Source organism: Oncorhynchus masou, chromosome 29 (genome assembly GCF_036934945.1).
Source record: "Oncorhynchus masou masou isolate Uvic2021 chromosome 29, UVic_Omas_1.1, whole genome shotgun sequence".
NCBI classification, from domain to species: domain Eukaryota; kingdom Metazoa; phylum Chordata; class Actinopteri; order Salmoniformes; family Salmonidae; genus Oncorhynchus; species Oncorhynchus masou.
Genome location: NC_088240.1, coordinates 83,802,226 through 83,817,954, shown reverse-complemented (window position 1 = coordinate 83,817,954; position 15,729 = coordinate 83,802,226). Strand labels below are relative to the sequence as shown.

The 15,729-nt window shown below is 38.6% G+C and overlaps 1 protein-coding gene across 1 annotated transcript in view; it reads right to left on the bottom strand.

Moving 5' to 3' along the window:
- The window catches only part of atp2c1 (ATPase secretory pathway Ca2+ transporting 1), a 33,934-nt gene that overhangs the window by 4,209 nt on the left and 13,996 nt on the right, over positions 1 to 15,729 (bottom strand). The window contains exons 9-24 of the mRNA XM_064946609.1: positions 15,534 to 15,678; positions 8,484 to 8,550; positions 7,680 to 7,804; positions 7,458 to 7,555; positions 7,220 to 7,254; positions 6,454 to 6,523; positions 6,237 to 6,326; positions 4,778 to 4,882; positions 4,451 to 4,607; positions 4,166 to 4,336; positions 3,837 to 3,934; positions 3,174 to 3,224; positions 2,592 to 2,758; positions 2,385 to 2,453; positions 2,162 to 2,278; positions 1,538 to 1,685 (exon numbers count right to left, since the gene is read on the bottom strand). Of these exons, the coding sequence (XP_064802681.1) occupies positions 1,538 to 1,685; positions 2,162 to 2,278; positions 2,385 to 2,453; positions 2,592 to 2,758; positions 3,174 to 3,224; positions 3,837 to 3,934; positions 4,166 to 4,336; positions 4,451 to 4,607; positions 4,778 to 4,882; positions 6,237 to 6,326; positions 6,454 to 6,523; positions 7,220 to 7,254; positions 7,458 to 7,555; positions 7,680 to 7,804; positions 8,484 to 8,550; positions 15,534 to 15,678 (1,713 nt within the window). The remainder of the gene's footprint in view (positions 1 to 1,537; positions 1,686 to 2,161; positions 2,279 to 2,384; positions 2,454 to 2,591; positions 2,759 to 3,173; positions 3,225 to 3,836; positions 3,935 to 4,165; positions 4,337 to 4,450; positions 4,608 to 4,777; positions 4,883 to 6,236; positions 6,327 to 6,453; positions 6,524 to 7,219; positions 7,255 to 7,457; positions 7,556 to 7,679; positions 7,805 to 8,483; positions 8,551 to 15,533; positions 15,679 to 15,729) is intronic.

Here is a 15,729-nt window from a genome sequence, read left to right as displayed (position 1 = left end):
GTCATAATACTACCGATTGTAACAGGCCAGTCATAATACTACCGATTGTAACAGGCCAGTCATAATACTACCGATTGTAACAGCCAGTCATAATACTACCGATTGTAACAGCCAGTCATAATACTACTGATTGTAACAGGCCAGTCATAATACTACTGATTGTAACAGGCCAGTCATAATACTACTGATTGTAACAGCCAGTCATAATACTACTGATTGTAACAGCCAGTCATAATACTACTGATTGTAACAGCCAGTCATAATACTACTGATTGTAACAGGCCAGTCATAATACTACTGATTGTAACAGCCCAGTCATAATACTACTGATTGTAACAGGCCAGTCATAATCCTACTGATTGTAACAGGCCAGTCATAATCCTACTGATTGTAACAGGCCAGTCATAATCCTACTGATTGTAACAGGCCAGTCATAATCCTACTGATTGTAACAGGCCAGTCATAATCCTACTGATTGAACAGGCCAGTCATGTAACAGGCCAGTCATAATCCTACTGATTGTAACAGGCCAGTCATAATCCTACTGATTGTAACAGGCCAGTCATAATCCTACTGATTGTAACAGGCCAGTCATAATCCTACTGATTGTAACAGGTACACACAGCGTCATAAGTCCAGTACTGATTGTAACAGGCCAGTCATAATCCTACTGATTGTAACAGGCCAGTCATAATCCTACTGATTGTAACAGGCCAGTCATAACCCTACTGATTGTAACAGGCCAGTCATAACCCTACTGATTGTAACAGGCCAGTCATAATCCTACTGATTGTAACAGGCCAGTCATAATCCTACTGATTGTAACAGGCCAGTCATAATCCTACTGATTGTAACAGGCCAGTCATAATCCTACTGATTGTAACAGGCCAGTCATAATCCTACATTGTAACAGGCCAGTCATAATCTGATTGTAACAGGCCAGTCATAATCCTACTGATTGTAACAGGCCAGTCATAATCCTACTGATTGTAACAGGCCAGTCATAATCCTACTGATTGTAACAGGCCAGTCATAATCCTACTGATTGTAACAGGCCAGTCATAATCCTACTGATTGTAACAGGCCAGTCATAATCCTACTGATTGTAACAGGCCAGTCATAATCCTACTGATTGTAACAGGCCAGTCATAATCCTACTGATTGTAACAGGCCAGTCATAATCCTACTGATTGTAACAGGCCAGTCATAATCCTACTGATTGTAACAGGCCAGTCATAATCCTACTGATTGTAACAGGCCAGTCATAATCCTACTGATTGTAACAGGCCAGTCATAATCCTACTGATTGTAACAGGCCAGTCATAATCCTACTGATTGTAACAGGCCAGTCATAATCCTACTGATTGTAACAGGCCAGTCATAATCCTACTGATTGTAACAGGCCAGTCATAATCCTACTGATTGTAACAGGCCAGTCATAATCCTACTGATTGTAACAGGCCAGTCATAATACTGATTTGATAGAAGTTTGATCATGCTTCCCTGAATGATGAAGAACACTACTATAACTACTTGCCTCTCTCCAGAAGACGAACAGGGTGCCGCATACGATGACGAGTGCCGACACCAGCACCTTGACTAACAGACTGCGTGTGAGGATGCTGTCCCGCACATTCCTCGGAGGCTTCCGTATGACATCCTTATCCACTGGCTCCACTCCCAGACTGAGGATGACAGAGGATTACATGGATTTACATCTACGGTAATTACCACAAACTATTTTTACACAAAGGATCAGTAATTGTGACTTTAAATCTGGTAGATTTAAATATGAAAGCAGCACATAGCCTAGCGGTTCGAGATTTGGGCCAGTAAGTGAAAGCTCGCTAGTTTGAGTTCCCGAGCTGACAAGGTGGGGAAATAAAATCTGTTGATGTGCCCTAATTGCTCCAGGGTAACCGTTGATAATGAATGACCCTGGCCGTGACCCCACACTCCGAAGGTTGGGATATGCAAAAAATACATTTCCATTTCACACAAATGCGTATAATACACACTTGTACATGTGTGAAACAGGACAGATATAAATCACCCACCAAATTCTTAAATTATTATTATTATATAAAATCTTGTGAAACTGAGAGCAGACCATTTTCATGACAAAAGAATACAGTTCCCATAATGCTTTGTGTAGTCTCACCTCTGAGCGGGAGGTCCGTCCATGATGATGTTGATCCACAGGATCTGCATGGCGTTCAGAGGGTTGGGGAAGTTCATCAGCGTTGCCAGGGAGATGAGGGTGAGCGCTGCAATGCTCCTAGGAAACACAATAATGCCAATTTAATAATATTTACAAGAAAGTGGCCCATATAGCATTGTTTCAAGGAATCTCTTTATCAAAAAGGTATCTCTCCATCACTCACGTGCTTAGCTGGAAGCGGACAAAGTTTCTAATGTTGTTGTAAATGCCTTTCCCTTCCTCGATGGCAGACCTGGGACGAAACAGAATGACAGAAATATTAATTCATTTTGTTAAAGACACGTTTCTAGAAATCATGATGGCTTTGAAGCCCAAAATAATTAGCAAACTGGGTAACAGTATAAAGTGTTACTGCAAACTGTTTCCTCACAAGATGGTCTGGAAGTCATCGTCCACTAGGATCATGTCTGCTGCCTCTTTACAAACGTCAGTGCCAGTCTGGCCCATGGCAACGCCGATGTCTGCTGCTTTCAGCGCTACGGCATCATTCACACCATCACCCGTCATCGCCACCACAGCACCAATGTTCTGGAGAGACTGGAATGAGAGGGAGCGAGCAGATAGAACAGTCAACCCTTGTAATAAATCCACATTATAGTCATGAATTAAACTCCTGAAAGAACACAACAGTTTTTAGTTAATGAATCGAGTTCCCTGATCTTGGTTGAACTCATTCCTTTAGATTAAAGGGATCTGAAATGATGGAGTGTATTTTCTAATAATTGTGTGATTTCCATTGTCTTCACTAGCACTCGCAACACTAGCGACTGGAAAACCACCAGGTATACTGGAGACACTTCCCCGTGACTGAATGTCACAAATTGAGGTGGGAGTTTCTAGAGACTTCCCAGGGCTTTGGAGCCACATGCTGCCAGGCCAGGCTCTGCCTACGCAGAACGGGCATTCACACATCATCTCATGCCAGCTGGCTGACACTTGGCTGGGTTCTCACCTTGACTATCTTCAGCTTGTGTCTGGGGCTGGCCCGGTAGAACACCACGATCTGGAGGAGGCAGAGACATCACCCTGTTAACCCAGCCCTGTTAGACATCACCCAGCCCTGTTCACCCAGCCCTGTTAGACATCACCCAGCCCTGTTAGACATCACCCAGCCCTGTTAGACATCACCCAGCCCTGATAGACATCACCCAGCCCTGATAGACATCACCCAGCCCTGATAGACATCACCCAGCCCTGATAGACATCACCCAGCCCTGATAGACATCACCCAGCCCTGATAGACATCACCCAGCCCTGATAGACATCACCCAGCCCTGATAGACATCACCCTGTTCACCCAGCCCTGTGTTTGAGTGTTTTACAGCTTGATAAGGACGATGTTCACATTTAATAAAAGCTCTGAAGAAGGCCAAGAGGGCGACATGTAAACTTTAACACAAATAAGTGATATCAGCAAGAGCAGCGTGTGGGTTTCTCTGTTCATTGATGCGAACATAATGATGAAGGTATTCAATTCAAATCGAACAACTTAATTTGTCCACTTAGGACAATTACTATGTGAAGACGGTACACTCTGTACTATTTAAAGAATAAGGATTGTGAGTCGGAGAAAGTCACAGTGTATTAGAGACTGCGTGTGTTGATATGTTCTCACCCTGGGCACCATCTGAGACAGCTGTTGGAGGTCCATCTGGTCCACCTCCTCTCCAGACAGAGACTGGGAGCCCTTGGTGTAGATTCCCAGACGGCCCGCTGAGGACACACAAGGACACACACGCACGGTCAGATATTGCATCCCCATTTCATCATACGTTTTTGCAAAAATGTATCTCTGAGGTTGCAAGAGGGAGATTACAAGTTACAAGTGGGGGGAGATTACAAAAGGGAGATTACAAATTACAAGAGAGAGATTACTAAAGGGAGATTATAACTTACAAGAGGGACAGAGAGATGAAGATAGAGAGGGAAAAAAGTGCGCCTCACCTATGGACACAGCGGTCTCCTGGGAGTCTCCAGTGATCATCTTGATGGCCACTCCTGAGCTGATGAGCGTGCCCACAGCCTCTTTGACCCCTGACCTGGGTGGATCGATGATGCCCACCAGGCCCAGGAACGACAGGTTGCCCATTTCCGAACCCGACGCAAAAGCAAGAACTGTACCGGAAAACAAGACAGAAGATTACATTGTTGTTACTTTAGTGACCCCGAAGGAGAAAAAAAGGTAGGGCTTTACTTGGAATCGGGCCAATGACACCAACCCCCCTTTACCTCTGAGGCCTGAGGATCCCATGTAACTCTTCTGCTGCTGGTAGAGCTCCCTCTGCTGGTGGTTGAGAGGTAGTGTTGCACCTTTGCTGTGGTAGTAGCTACAGAATCGGATGACCTGCTCGTAAGCCCCCTTCATGTAATACACACCTGGCTGGTCCTGAGGTAACACATCATCAAGGACAGAAAACACCATGACACATTCATCACACTGAACCGCGTCGGACAACACTACTACAGATAGAATGACTCTTCGCTGTGTCCATGTTACGTAGAAGAGACAGTGAATGTGGAAAGGAGTAAGGGTGTTGGCGCTCTGGACTGACTGACCTGCTGAGTGCGGTGGACACAGCGGACGGCCATCCACTTCTGTTCTGAACTGAAAGGGTTTTCCTCCAGACGTACATACTCCTGCTGCTGCCCTTCTAGACCCATCTGCAAGGAACATACTTTAGTGACCGGCTTCTGTTCATTTTTGTGTGTGTGTGTGTGCCAGAGAGAGTGAGCGTGTGATAGTTTCTCCCTCTGGGGACTGGTTAGTTTTCTAGTCACACCTGTAGGAGTGTGTATTCTCGTTGGTGACACAGTCATCGAACCGAGTCCGGAAGTGTCTCACCCACATACATATGCACACACACGCGTTTTCCATCTCCAATTGTAATTATGACGGCGTTGTCGAGTCCCACACTGTTACCAAGGCAGTCGCTCCCACAGGGCATGAGACTTGGTCCTGCTAGTCTAATGCTTTTGTCTGTGATACTGTGTTAATAATCTGAGGGCGTCTCAAAGACACACATATTTATTTAACTAGGCAAGTTAGTTAAGAACAAATTGTTATTGACAATGACGGCCTCCCAGAAGGTAAAAGGCCTCCTGCAGGGACGGGGCTGGGATTAAAATATAGGACATAACACACGTCACGACAAGAGAGACAGCACAGCATATAACCCCTGTGTGGTAATAATCTGAAGGGCTCACAGACACACATATAACCCCTGTGTGTTAATAATCTGAAGGACTCTCACAGACACACATATAACCCCTGTGTGGTAATAATCTGAAGGGCTCTCACAGACACACATATAACTCCTGTGTGGTAATAATCTGAAGGGCTCTCACAGACACACATAACACTTGTGTGTTAATAATCTGAAGGGCTCTCACAGACACACATATAACTCCTGTGTGGTAATAATCTGAAGGGCTCTCACAGACACACATAACACTTGTGTGTTAATAATCTGAAGGGCTCACAGACACACATATAACTCCTGTGTGGTAATAATCTGAAGGGCTCTCACAGACACACATATAACTCCTGTGTGTGTAATAATCTGAAGGGCTCTCACAGACACACATATAACTCCTGTGTGGTAATAATCTGAAGGGCTCTCACAGACAGACACATATAACCCCTTTGTGTTAATAATCTGAAGGGCTCTCACAGACACACATATAACCCCTGTGTGGTAATAATCTGAAGGGCTCTCACAGACACACATATAACTCCTGTGTGTTAATAATCTGAAGGGCTCTCACAGACACACATATAACCCCTTTGTGTTAATAATCTGAAGGGCTCTCACAGACACACATAACACTTGTGTGTTAATAATCTGAAGGGCTCTCACAGACACACATAACGCTTGTGTGTCAATAATCTGAAGGGCTCTCACAGACACACATAACGCTTGTGTGTGCTTACTGTTTTGTGGCCAGGGTGCTAACGGCGTCGGCTAACAATGCAATGCAATGTAATGTATGTATGTATGTATGTATGTATGTGTACCTTCATGGCCAGGGCGATGAGGGCCCCCTCAGTGGGGCGTCCCATCAGGGTGTTGTTCCTGATGACAGCGTCATTGCATATGCAACCAGCCTATCAGAGAGCAGAAGGACAGGTTGTTATGACATCAGATGCTAGCCCAGATCCTTTACCCATGAAGTCGTCACTTCAGAGTATTGAGATTTACCCCAATGACCACGCATCTGTCCCAGTTTCTCACCTCTACAATCTTGCTGACGGAGGTGTTTGAGAAGCCGTGGATCTCCTCCCCGTGCAGTAACACCCCCCGGCTCCGTTGTAACCCACGCCTGTCACCTGGCAGAGAGGACAACATGGAGGACACAGCAAAACAATGAAGATCAACAAACACCTCCCCGGCTCCGTTGTAACCCACGCCTGTCACCTGGCAGAGAGGACAACATGGAGGACACAGCAAAACAATGAAGATCAACAAACACCTCCCCGGCTCCGTTGTAACCCACGCCTGTCACCTGGCAGAGAGGACAACATGGAGGACACAGCAAAACAATGAAGATCAACAAACACCTCCCCGGCTCCGTTGTAACCCACGCCTGTCACCTGGCAGAGAGGACAACATGGAGGACACAGCAAAACAATGAAGATCAACAAACACCTCCCCGGCTCCGTTGTAACCCACGCCTGTCACCTGGCAGAGAGGACAACATGGAGGACACAGCAAAAAACAATGAAGATCAACAAACACCTCCCCGGCTCCGTTGTAACCCACGCCTGTCACCTGGCAGAGAGGACAACATGGAGGACACAGCAAAACAATGAAGATCAACAAACACCTCCCCGGCTCCGTTGTAACCCACGCCTGTCACCTGGCAGAGAGGACAACATGGAGGACACAGCAAAACAATGAAGATCAACAAACACCTCCCCGGCTCCGTTGTAACCCACGCCTGTCACCTGGCAGAGAGGACAACATGGAGGACACAGCAAAACAATGAAGATCAACAAACACCTCCCCGGCTCCGTTGTAACCCACGCCTGTCACCTGGCAGAGAGGACAACATGGAGGACACAGCAAAACAATGAAGATCAACAAACACCTCCCCCCCCCAAAATATTGTTGATGTAAACCCTCATTTCACAAGATGAATTGACTGAACACATTCTGATTTACAGTAAGGACCTTGCCAGATGACTAAATAACAGTCCTAAACTAGGCAGGAGGAACTAGCCTCACACACAGTGTACCTCAACATGAAGTCCATCGGCGGTGAACAGGTGAGTGACGGTCATCTCGTTCTTGGTCAGAGTCCCCGTCTTGTCTGAGCAGATGACGTTGCAGCAGCCTGGATGATGGAGGAAGTGATGGGGTCAAATTAAACTAGACACACACACACCACACACACACACACACACACAACTGAGTGTTAAAGGCAGAGCTTGGCTCATTTCACCTCCGCCAGACCCTACCAAGTGTCTCCACGATGGGCAGCTTCTTGATAATTGCCCTCTTCTTGACCATCCTCATCACTCCGAGGGCCAAGGTGACCGTCACCACGATGGGTAGACCCTCGGGGATGGCTGCCACTGCCAGGCTGGGGTAAGAGGGGAGGAAGAGGGAGGAGACGAGAGCAGAAAACAGCTAAGTCTTGACTTGAAGAGAGTGCACAGTGTGTACATTGGCATTCCTACCAACTTTATTCACAACACCTCACTTCACCTTCCAGGTGTGAGAAAATAACACTTTCACTGTAATGTAAATACAGGTTAACAAGGTCAGCTGCTCACCCCGAGGTACTGACGGTGCAAAGAAGAGATATGGAACGATAAAATCTCTGATCTCTTGATAAAATCACTGTCTTGCTAAAATCACCACAATGACGTGACCCCAATTGTGTGGCTGTATTACATTGTTTTCTTTACTTAAAAAAAATAACAAAATGCACTGACATGACAGGAAGTGTAATCTTAACCCTTATACTACTGCGCTCACCTACGTAATCAGGCACATGACAACAACCATCAAATCCCCCATTACTCTCTGCTAACCTACTCAGATGTCACACTGAATAAATTAGTGTTATCAAAATATCTTTCATATGGCATTCTGCCCTGGGGAACACTAAACATACTGTGTTGTTGGATTAGACGTCTATGGTAGAGAATATGCCCATATATTGGGATATGTTGACAATGACAGAAACAACGGCAATATATCTTTTATACAAAGCACTGTACTATTTGCATATATGGAATAAACAAATTGGGGCTCACCTGACACCGATGGTGAACATGTCTAATAAGCGTTTCCCCTGGAGCCAACCAACCAGCATGATCACTCCTGAAACCCACGGCAACACTCATTAGTGGTGGTTAGCCATGTACTGGCTGGGAGCATTAACACTATATAGACGGCATTAACACTATATAGACGGCATTAACACTATATAGACGGCATTAACACTATATAGACGGCATTAACACTATATAGACACTATATAGACGGCATTAACACTATATAGACGGCATTAACACTATATAGACAGCATTAACACTATATAGACACTATATAGACGGCATTAACACTATATAGACAGCATTAACACTATATAGACGGCATTAACACTATATAGACAGTATATAGACAGCATTAACACTATATAGACGGCATTAACACTATATAGACAGTATATAGACAGCATTAACACTATATAGACGGCATTAACACTATATAGACACTATATAGACGGCATTAACACTATATAGACACTATATAGACGGCATTAACACTATATAGACAGTATATAGACAGCATTAACACTATATAGACGGCATTAACACTATATAGACAGTATATAGACGGCATTAACACTATATAGACAGTACTGACACTATATAGACGGCATTAACACTATATAGACGGCATTAACACTATATAGACAGCATTAACACTATATAGACAGTATATAGACAGCATTAACACTATATAGACAGTATATAGACAGCATTAACACTATATAGACAGCATTAACACTATATAGACAGTATATAGACAGCATTAACACTATATAGACAGCATTAACACAATATAGACAGTATATAGACAACATTAACACTATATAGACAGCATTAACACTATATAGACAGTATATAGACGGCATTAACACTATATAGACAGTATATAGACGGCATTAACACTATATAGACGGCATTAACACTATATAGACAGTATATAGACGGCATTAACACTATATAGACGGCATTAACACTATATAGACAGTATATAGACGGCATTAACACTATATAGACGGCATTAACACTATATAGACGGCATTAACACTATATAGACAGTATATAGACGGCATTAACACTATATAGACAGTATATAGACGGCATTAACACTATATAGACGGCATTAACATTATATAGACAGCATTAACACTATATAGACAGCATTAACACTATATAGATAGTATATAGACGGCATTAACACTATATAGACAGCATTAACACTATATAGACAGTATATAGACAGCATTAACACAATATAGACATTATATAGACAGCATTAACACTATATAGACAGTATATAGACAGCATTAACACTATATAGACAGTATATAGACAGCATTAACACTATATAGACAGTATATAGACAGCATTAACACTATATAGACAGCATTAACACTATATAGACAGTATATAGACAGCATTAACACTATATAGACAGCATTAACACTATATAGACGGCATTAACACTATATAGACAGCATTAACACTATATAGACATTATATAGACAGCATTAACACTATATAGACAGTATATAGACATTATATAGACAGCATTAACACTATATAGACAGTATATAGACAGCATTAACACTATATAGACAGTATATAGACAGCATTAACACTATATAGACAGTATATAGACAGCATTAACACTATATAGACAGTATATAGACAGCATTAACACTATATAGACAGCATTAACACTATATAGACAGTATATAGACAGCATTAACACTATATAGACAGTATATAGACAGCATTAACACTATATAGACAGCATATAGACAGCATTAACACTATATAGACAGCATTAACACTATATAGACAGTATATAGACAGCATTAACACTATATAGACAGCATTAACACTATATAGACAGTATATAGACAACATTAACACTATATAGACAGCATTAACACTATATAGACAGTATTAACACTATATAGACAGCATTAACACTATATAGACAGTATATAGACAGCATTAACACTATATAGACAGTATATAGACAGCATTAACACTATATAGACAGCATTAACACTATATAGACATTATATAGACAGCATTAACACTATATAGACAGTATATAGACAGCATTAACATTATATAGACAGCATTAACACTATATAGACAGTATATAGACAGCATTAACACTATATAGACAGCATTAACACTATATAGACAGCATTAACACTATATAGACAGTATATAGACAGCATTAACACTATATAGACAGCATTAACACTATATAGACAGCATTAACACTATATAGACAGTATATAGACAGCATTAACACTATATAGACATTATATAGACAGCATTAACACTATATAGACAGTATATAGACAGCATTAACACTATATAGACAGCATTAACACTATATAGACAGTATTAACACTATATAGACAGTATTAACACTATATAGACAGTATATATACAGCATTAACACTATATAGACGGCATTAACACTATATAGACAGCATTAACACTATAGACAGTATTAACACTATATAGACAGTATTAACACTATATAGACAGCATTAACACTATATAGACAGTATATAGGCAGTAGTAACACTATATAGACAGCATTAACACTATATAGACAGTATTAACACTATATAGACAGTATTAACACTATATAGACAGTATATATACAGTATTAACACTATATAGACAGTATTAACACTATATAGACAGTATATATACAGTATTAACACTATATAGACAGCATTAACACTATATAGACAGCATTAACACTATATAGACAGTATTAACACTATATAGACAGTATTAACACTATATAGACAGTATATATACAGTATTAACACTATATAGACAGTATTAACACTATATAGACAGTATATAGACAGTATTAACACTATATAGACAGTATTAACACTATATAGACAGTATTAACACTATATAGACAGTATATATACAGTATTAACACTATATAGACAGTATTAACACTATATAGACAGTATATATACAGTATTAACACTATATAGACAGCATTAACACTATATAGACAGCATTAACACTATATAGACAGTATTAACACTATATAGACAGTATTAACACTATATCGACAGTATATATACAGTATTAACACTATATAGACAGTATTAACACTATATAGACAGTATATAGACAGTATTAACACTATATAGACAGTATATAGACAGCATTAACACTATAGACAGCATTAACACTATATAGACAGTATTAACACTATATAGACAGTATATAGACAGTATTAACACTATATAGACAGTATTAACACTATATAGACAGTATATAGACAGCATTAACACTATAGACAGCATTAACACTATATAGACAGTATTAACACTATATAGACAGTATATAGACAGTATATAGACAGTATTAACACTATATAGACAGTATTAACACTATATAGACAGTATATAGACAGCATTAACACTATATAGACAGTATATAGACAGCATTAACACTATATAGACAGTATTAACACTATATAGACTGTATATAGACAGCATTAACACTATATAGACAGTATATATACAGTATTAACACTATATAGACAGTATTAACACTATATAGACAGCATTAACACTATATAGACAGCATTAACACTATATAGACACTATATAGACAGTATTAACACTATATAGACAGTATATATACAGTATTAAAACTATATAGACAGCATTAACACTATATAGACAGTATTTATACAGTATTAACACTATATAGACAGTATTAACACTATATAGACAGCATTAACACTATATAGACAGCATTAACACTATATAGACACTATATAGACAGTATTAACACTATATAGACACTATATAGACAGTATTAACACTATATAGACAGTATATATACAGTATTAACACTATATAGACAGTATTAACACTATATAGACAGTATATATACAGTATTAACACTATATAGACAGCATTAACACTATATAGACAGCATTAACACTATATAGACAGCATTAACACTATATAGACAGTATTAACACTATATAGACAGTATATATACAGTATTAACACTATATAGACAGTATTAACACTATATAGACAGTATATAGACAGTATTAACACTATATATACAGTATTAACACTATATAGACAGTATTAACACTATATAGACAGTATATATACAGTATTAACACTATATAGACAGTATATATACAGTATTAACACTATATAGACAGTATTAACACTATATAGACAGCATTAACACTATATAGACAGCATTAACACTATATAGACACTATATAGACAGCATTAACACTATATAGACAGTATATAGGCAGCATTAACACTATATAGACAGTATATATACAGCATTAACACTATATATACAGTATTAACACTATATAGACAGCATTAACACTATATAGACAGCATTAACACTATATAGACAGTATATATACAGTATTAACACTATATAGACAGTATTAACACTATATAGACAGCATTAACACTATATAGACAGCATTAACACTATATAGACACTATATAGACAGCATTAACACTATATAGACAGTATATAGACAGCATTAACACTATATAGACAGTATATATACAGCATTAACACTATATAGACAGTATATATACAGTATTAACACTATATAGACAGTATTAACACTATATAGACAGCATTAACACTATATAGACAGCATTAACACTATATAGACACTATATATACAGTATTAACACTATATAGACAGTATATATACAGTATTAACACTATATAGACAGTATTAACACTATATAGACAACATTAACACTATATAGACAGCATTAACACTATATAGACACTATATAGACAGCATTAACACTATATAGACAGTATATAGACAGCATTAACACTATATAGACACTATATATACAGTATTAACACTATATAGACAGTATATATACAGTATTAACACTATATAGACAGTATTAACACTATATAGACAGCATTAACACTATATAGACGGCATTAACACTATATAGACAGTATATATACAGTATTAACACTATATAGACAGTATTAACACTATATAGACAGCATTAACACTATATAGACACTATATAGACAGCATTAACACTATATAGACAGTATATAGACAGTATTAACACTATATAGACAGTATTAACACTATATAGACAGCATTAACACTATATAGACAGTATTAACACTATATAGACAGCATTAACACTATATAGACAGCATTAACACTATATAGACGGCATTAACACTATATAGACAGCATTAACACTATATAGACAGCATTAACACTATATAGACAGTATTAACACTATATAGACAGTATATAGACGGCATTAACACTATATAGACAGTATATAGACAGCATTAACACTATATAGACATTATATAGACAGCATTAACACTATATAGACAGTATATAGACAGCATTAACACTATATAGACAGTATTAACACTATATAGACAGTATATAGACGGCATTAACACTATATAGACAGTATATAGACAGCATTAACACTATATAGACAGTATATAGACAGCATTAACACTATATAGACAGTATATAGACAGCATTAACACTATATAGACAGCATTAACACTATATAGACAGCATTAACACTATATAGACAGCATTAACACTATATAGACAGCATTAACACTATATAGACAGCATTAACACTATATAGACAGCATTAACACAGGGTTCTCCACAGGATCTTTAACAAGGTGGTGTTTTTTCAACACCTGTAACTGCCATTTCATGCAATCTAGATGCAATCTAAATGCCTTAATGATATCAAAAAGTAAAAAATATATATAAATAATTATATATTTTTATGATTATATAGTGGCGCTGCCAGTCCGGAAGGTGGCGCACTGCCCGGCTTACATTCTTTGGGGGGAACTCTGCGTATACAATATACCTGTATATACAGTATAAACTGGCTTGGATCCGGATATATACACACAGTATAAACTGGCTTGGAGCCGAATATATACACACAGTATAAACTGGCTTGGAGCCGAATATATACACACAGTATAAACTGGCTTGGAGCCGAATATATACACACAGTATAAACTGGCTTGGAGCCGAATATATACACACAGTATAAACTGGCTTGGAGCCGAATATATACACACAGTATAAACTGGCTTGGAGCCGAATATATACACACAGTATAAACTGGCTTGGAGCCGAATATATACACACAGTATAAACTGGCTTGGAGCAGTATATATACACACAGTATAAACTGGCTTGGAGCAGTATATATATATACACACAGCATAAACTGGTTTGGAGCAGTATATATACACACAGCATAAAAAGGCTTGGAGCAGTATATATACACACAGTATAAACTGGCTTGGAGTAGAATATATACACAGTATAAACTGGCTTGGAGCAGTATATATAGACAGTATAAACTGGCTTGGAGCATACAGTATGTCTATAGAAAATACCTCTTGGAGAGGCAGACAAGAACATGCAATACCCTTTGGTAATGTGTGTGTGTATATATATGTGATGAAAGAAATATATATATATATATATATACACACGGTACCAATGTTCTTGAATGTTCTTGTCTGCCTCTCCAAGAGGTATTTTCTATAGACACATATAAATATTTGCAAATAAATTCATTTTAAATCCTACAATGTCAACCTATCATGAAAATTACAGGCCTCTCTCATATTTTTAAGTGGGAGAACTTGCACAATTGGTGGCTGACTAAATACTTTTTTGCCCCACTGTATGTATGTATGTATGTATGTATGTATGTATGTATGTATGTATGTATGTATGTATGTATGTATGTATGTATGCATGCATGCATGCATGTATGTATGTAAAATATATATATATATAGCGACTTACAGTCATGCGTGGATACATTTTACATATGGGTGTTCCCTGGGAATCGAACCCACCAATCCTGGTGTTGCAAGCGCCATGCTCTACCTACTGAGCCATTCAGGAACATGAGAACATGTGCACATTTGAGAACAACAGAAAATATGTCGTACCTATGATTCCAAAGGAATAAAGCGATAGCTGTTTTCCAAGAAGGTCCATGCTTTTCTGTAAAGGTGTTTTAGGGGCCTCCTCTGCTTGCATCATCTTAAAAACCTCTCCAAATTCAGAATTTTCTCCTGTTCCTATGACGATACCCTATAAGACAAAAACAAAAAAGTTACACAATGATATAAGACGTTATTAATC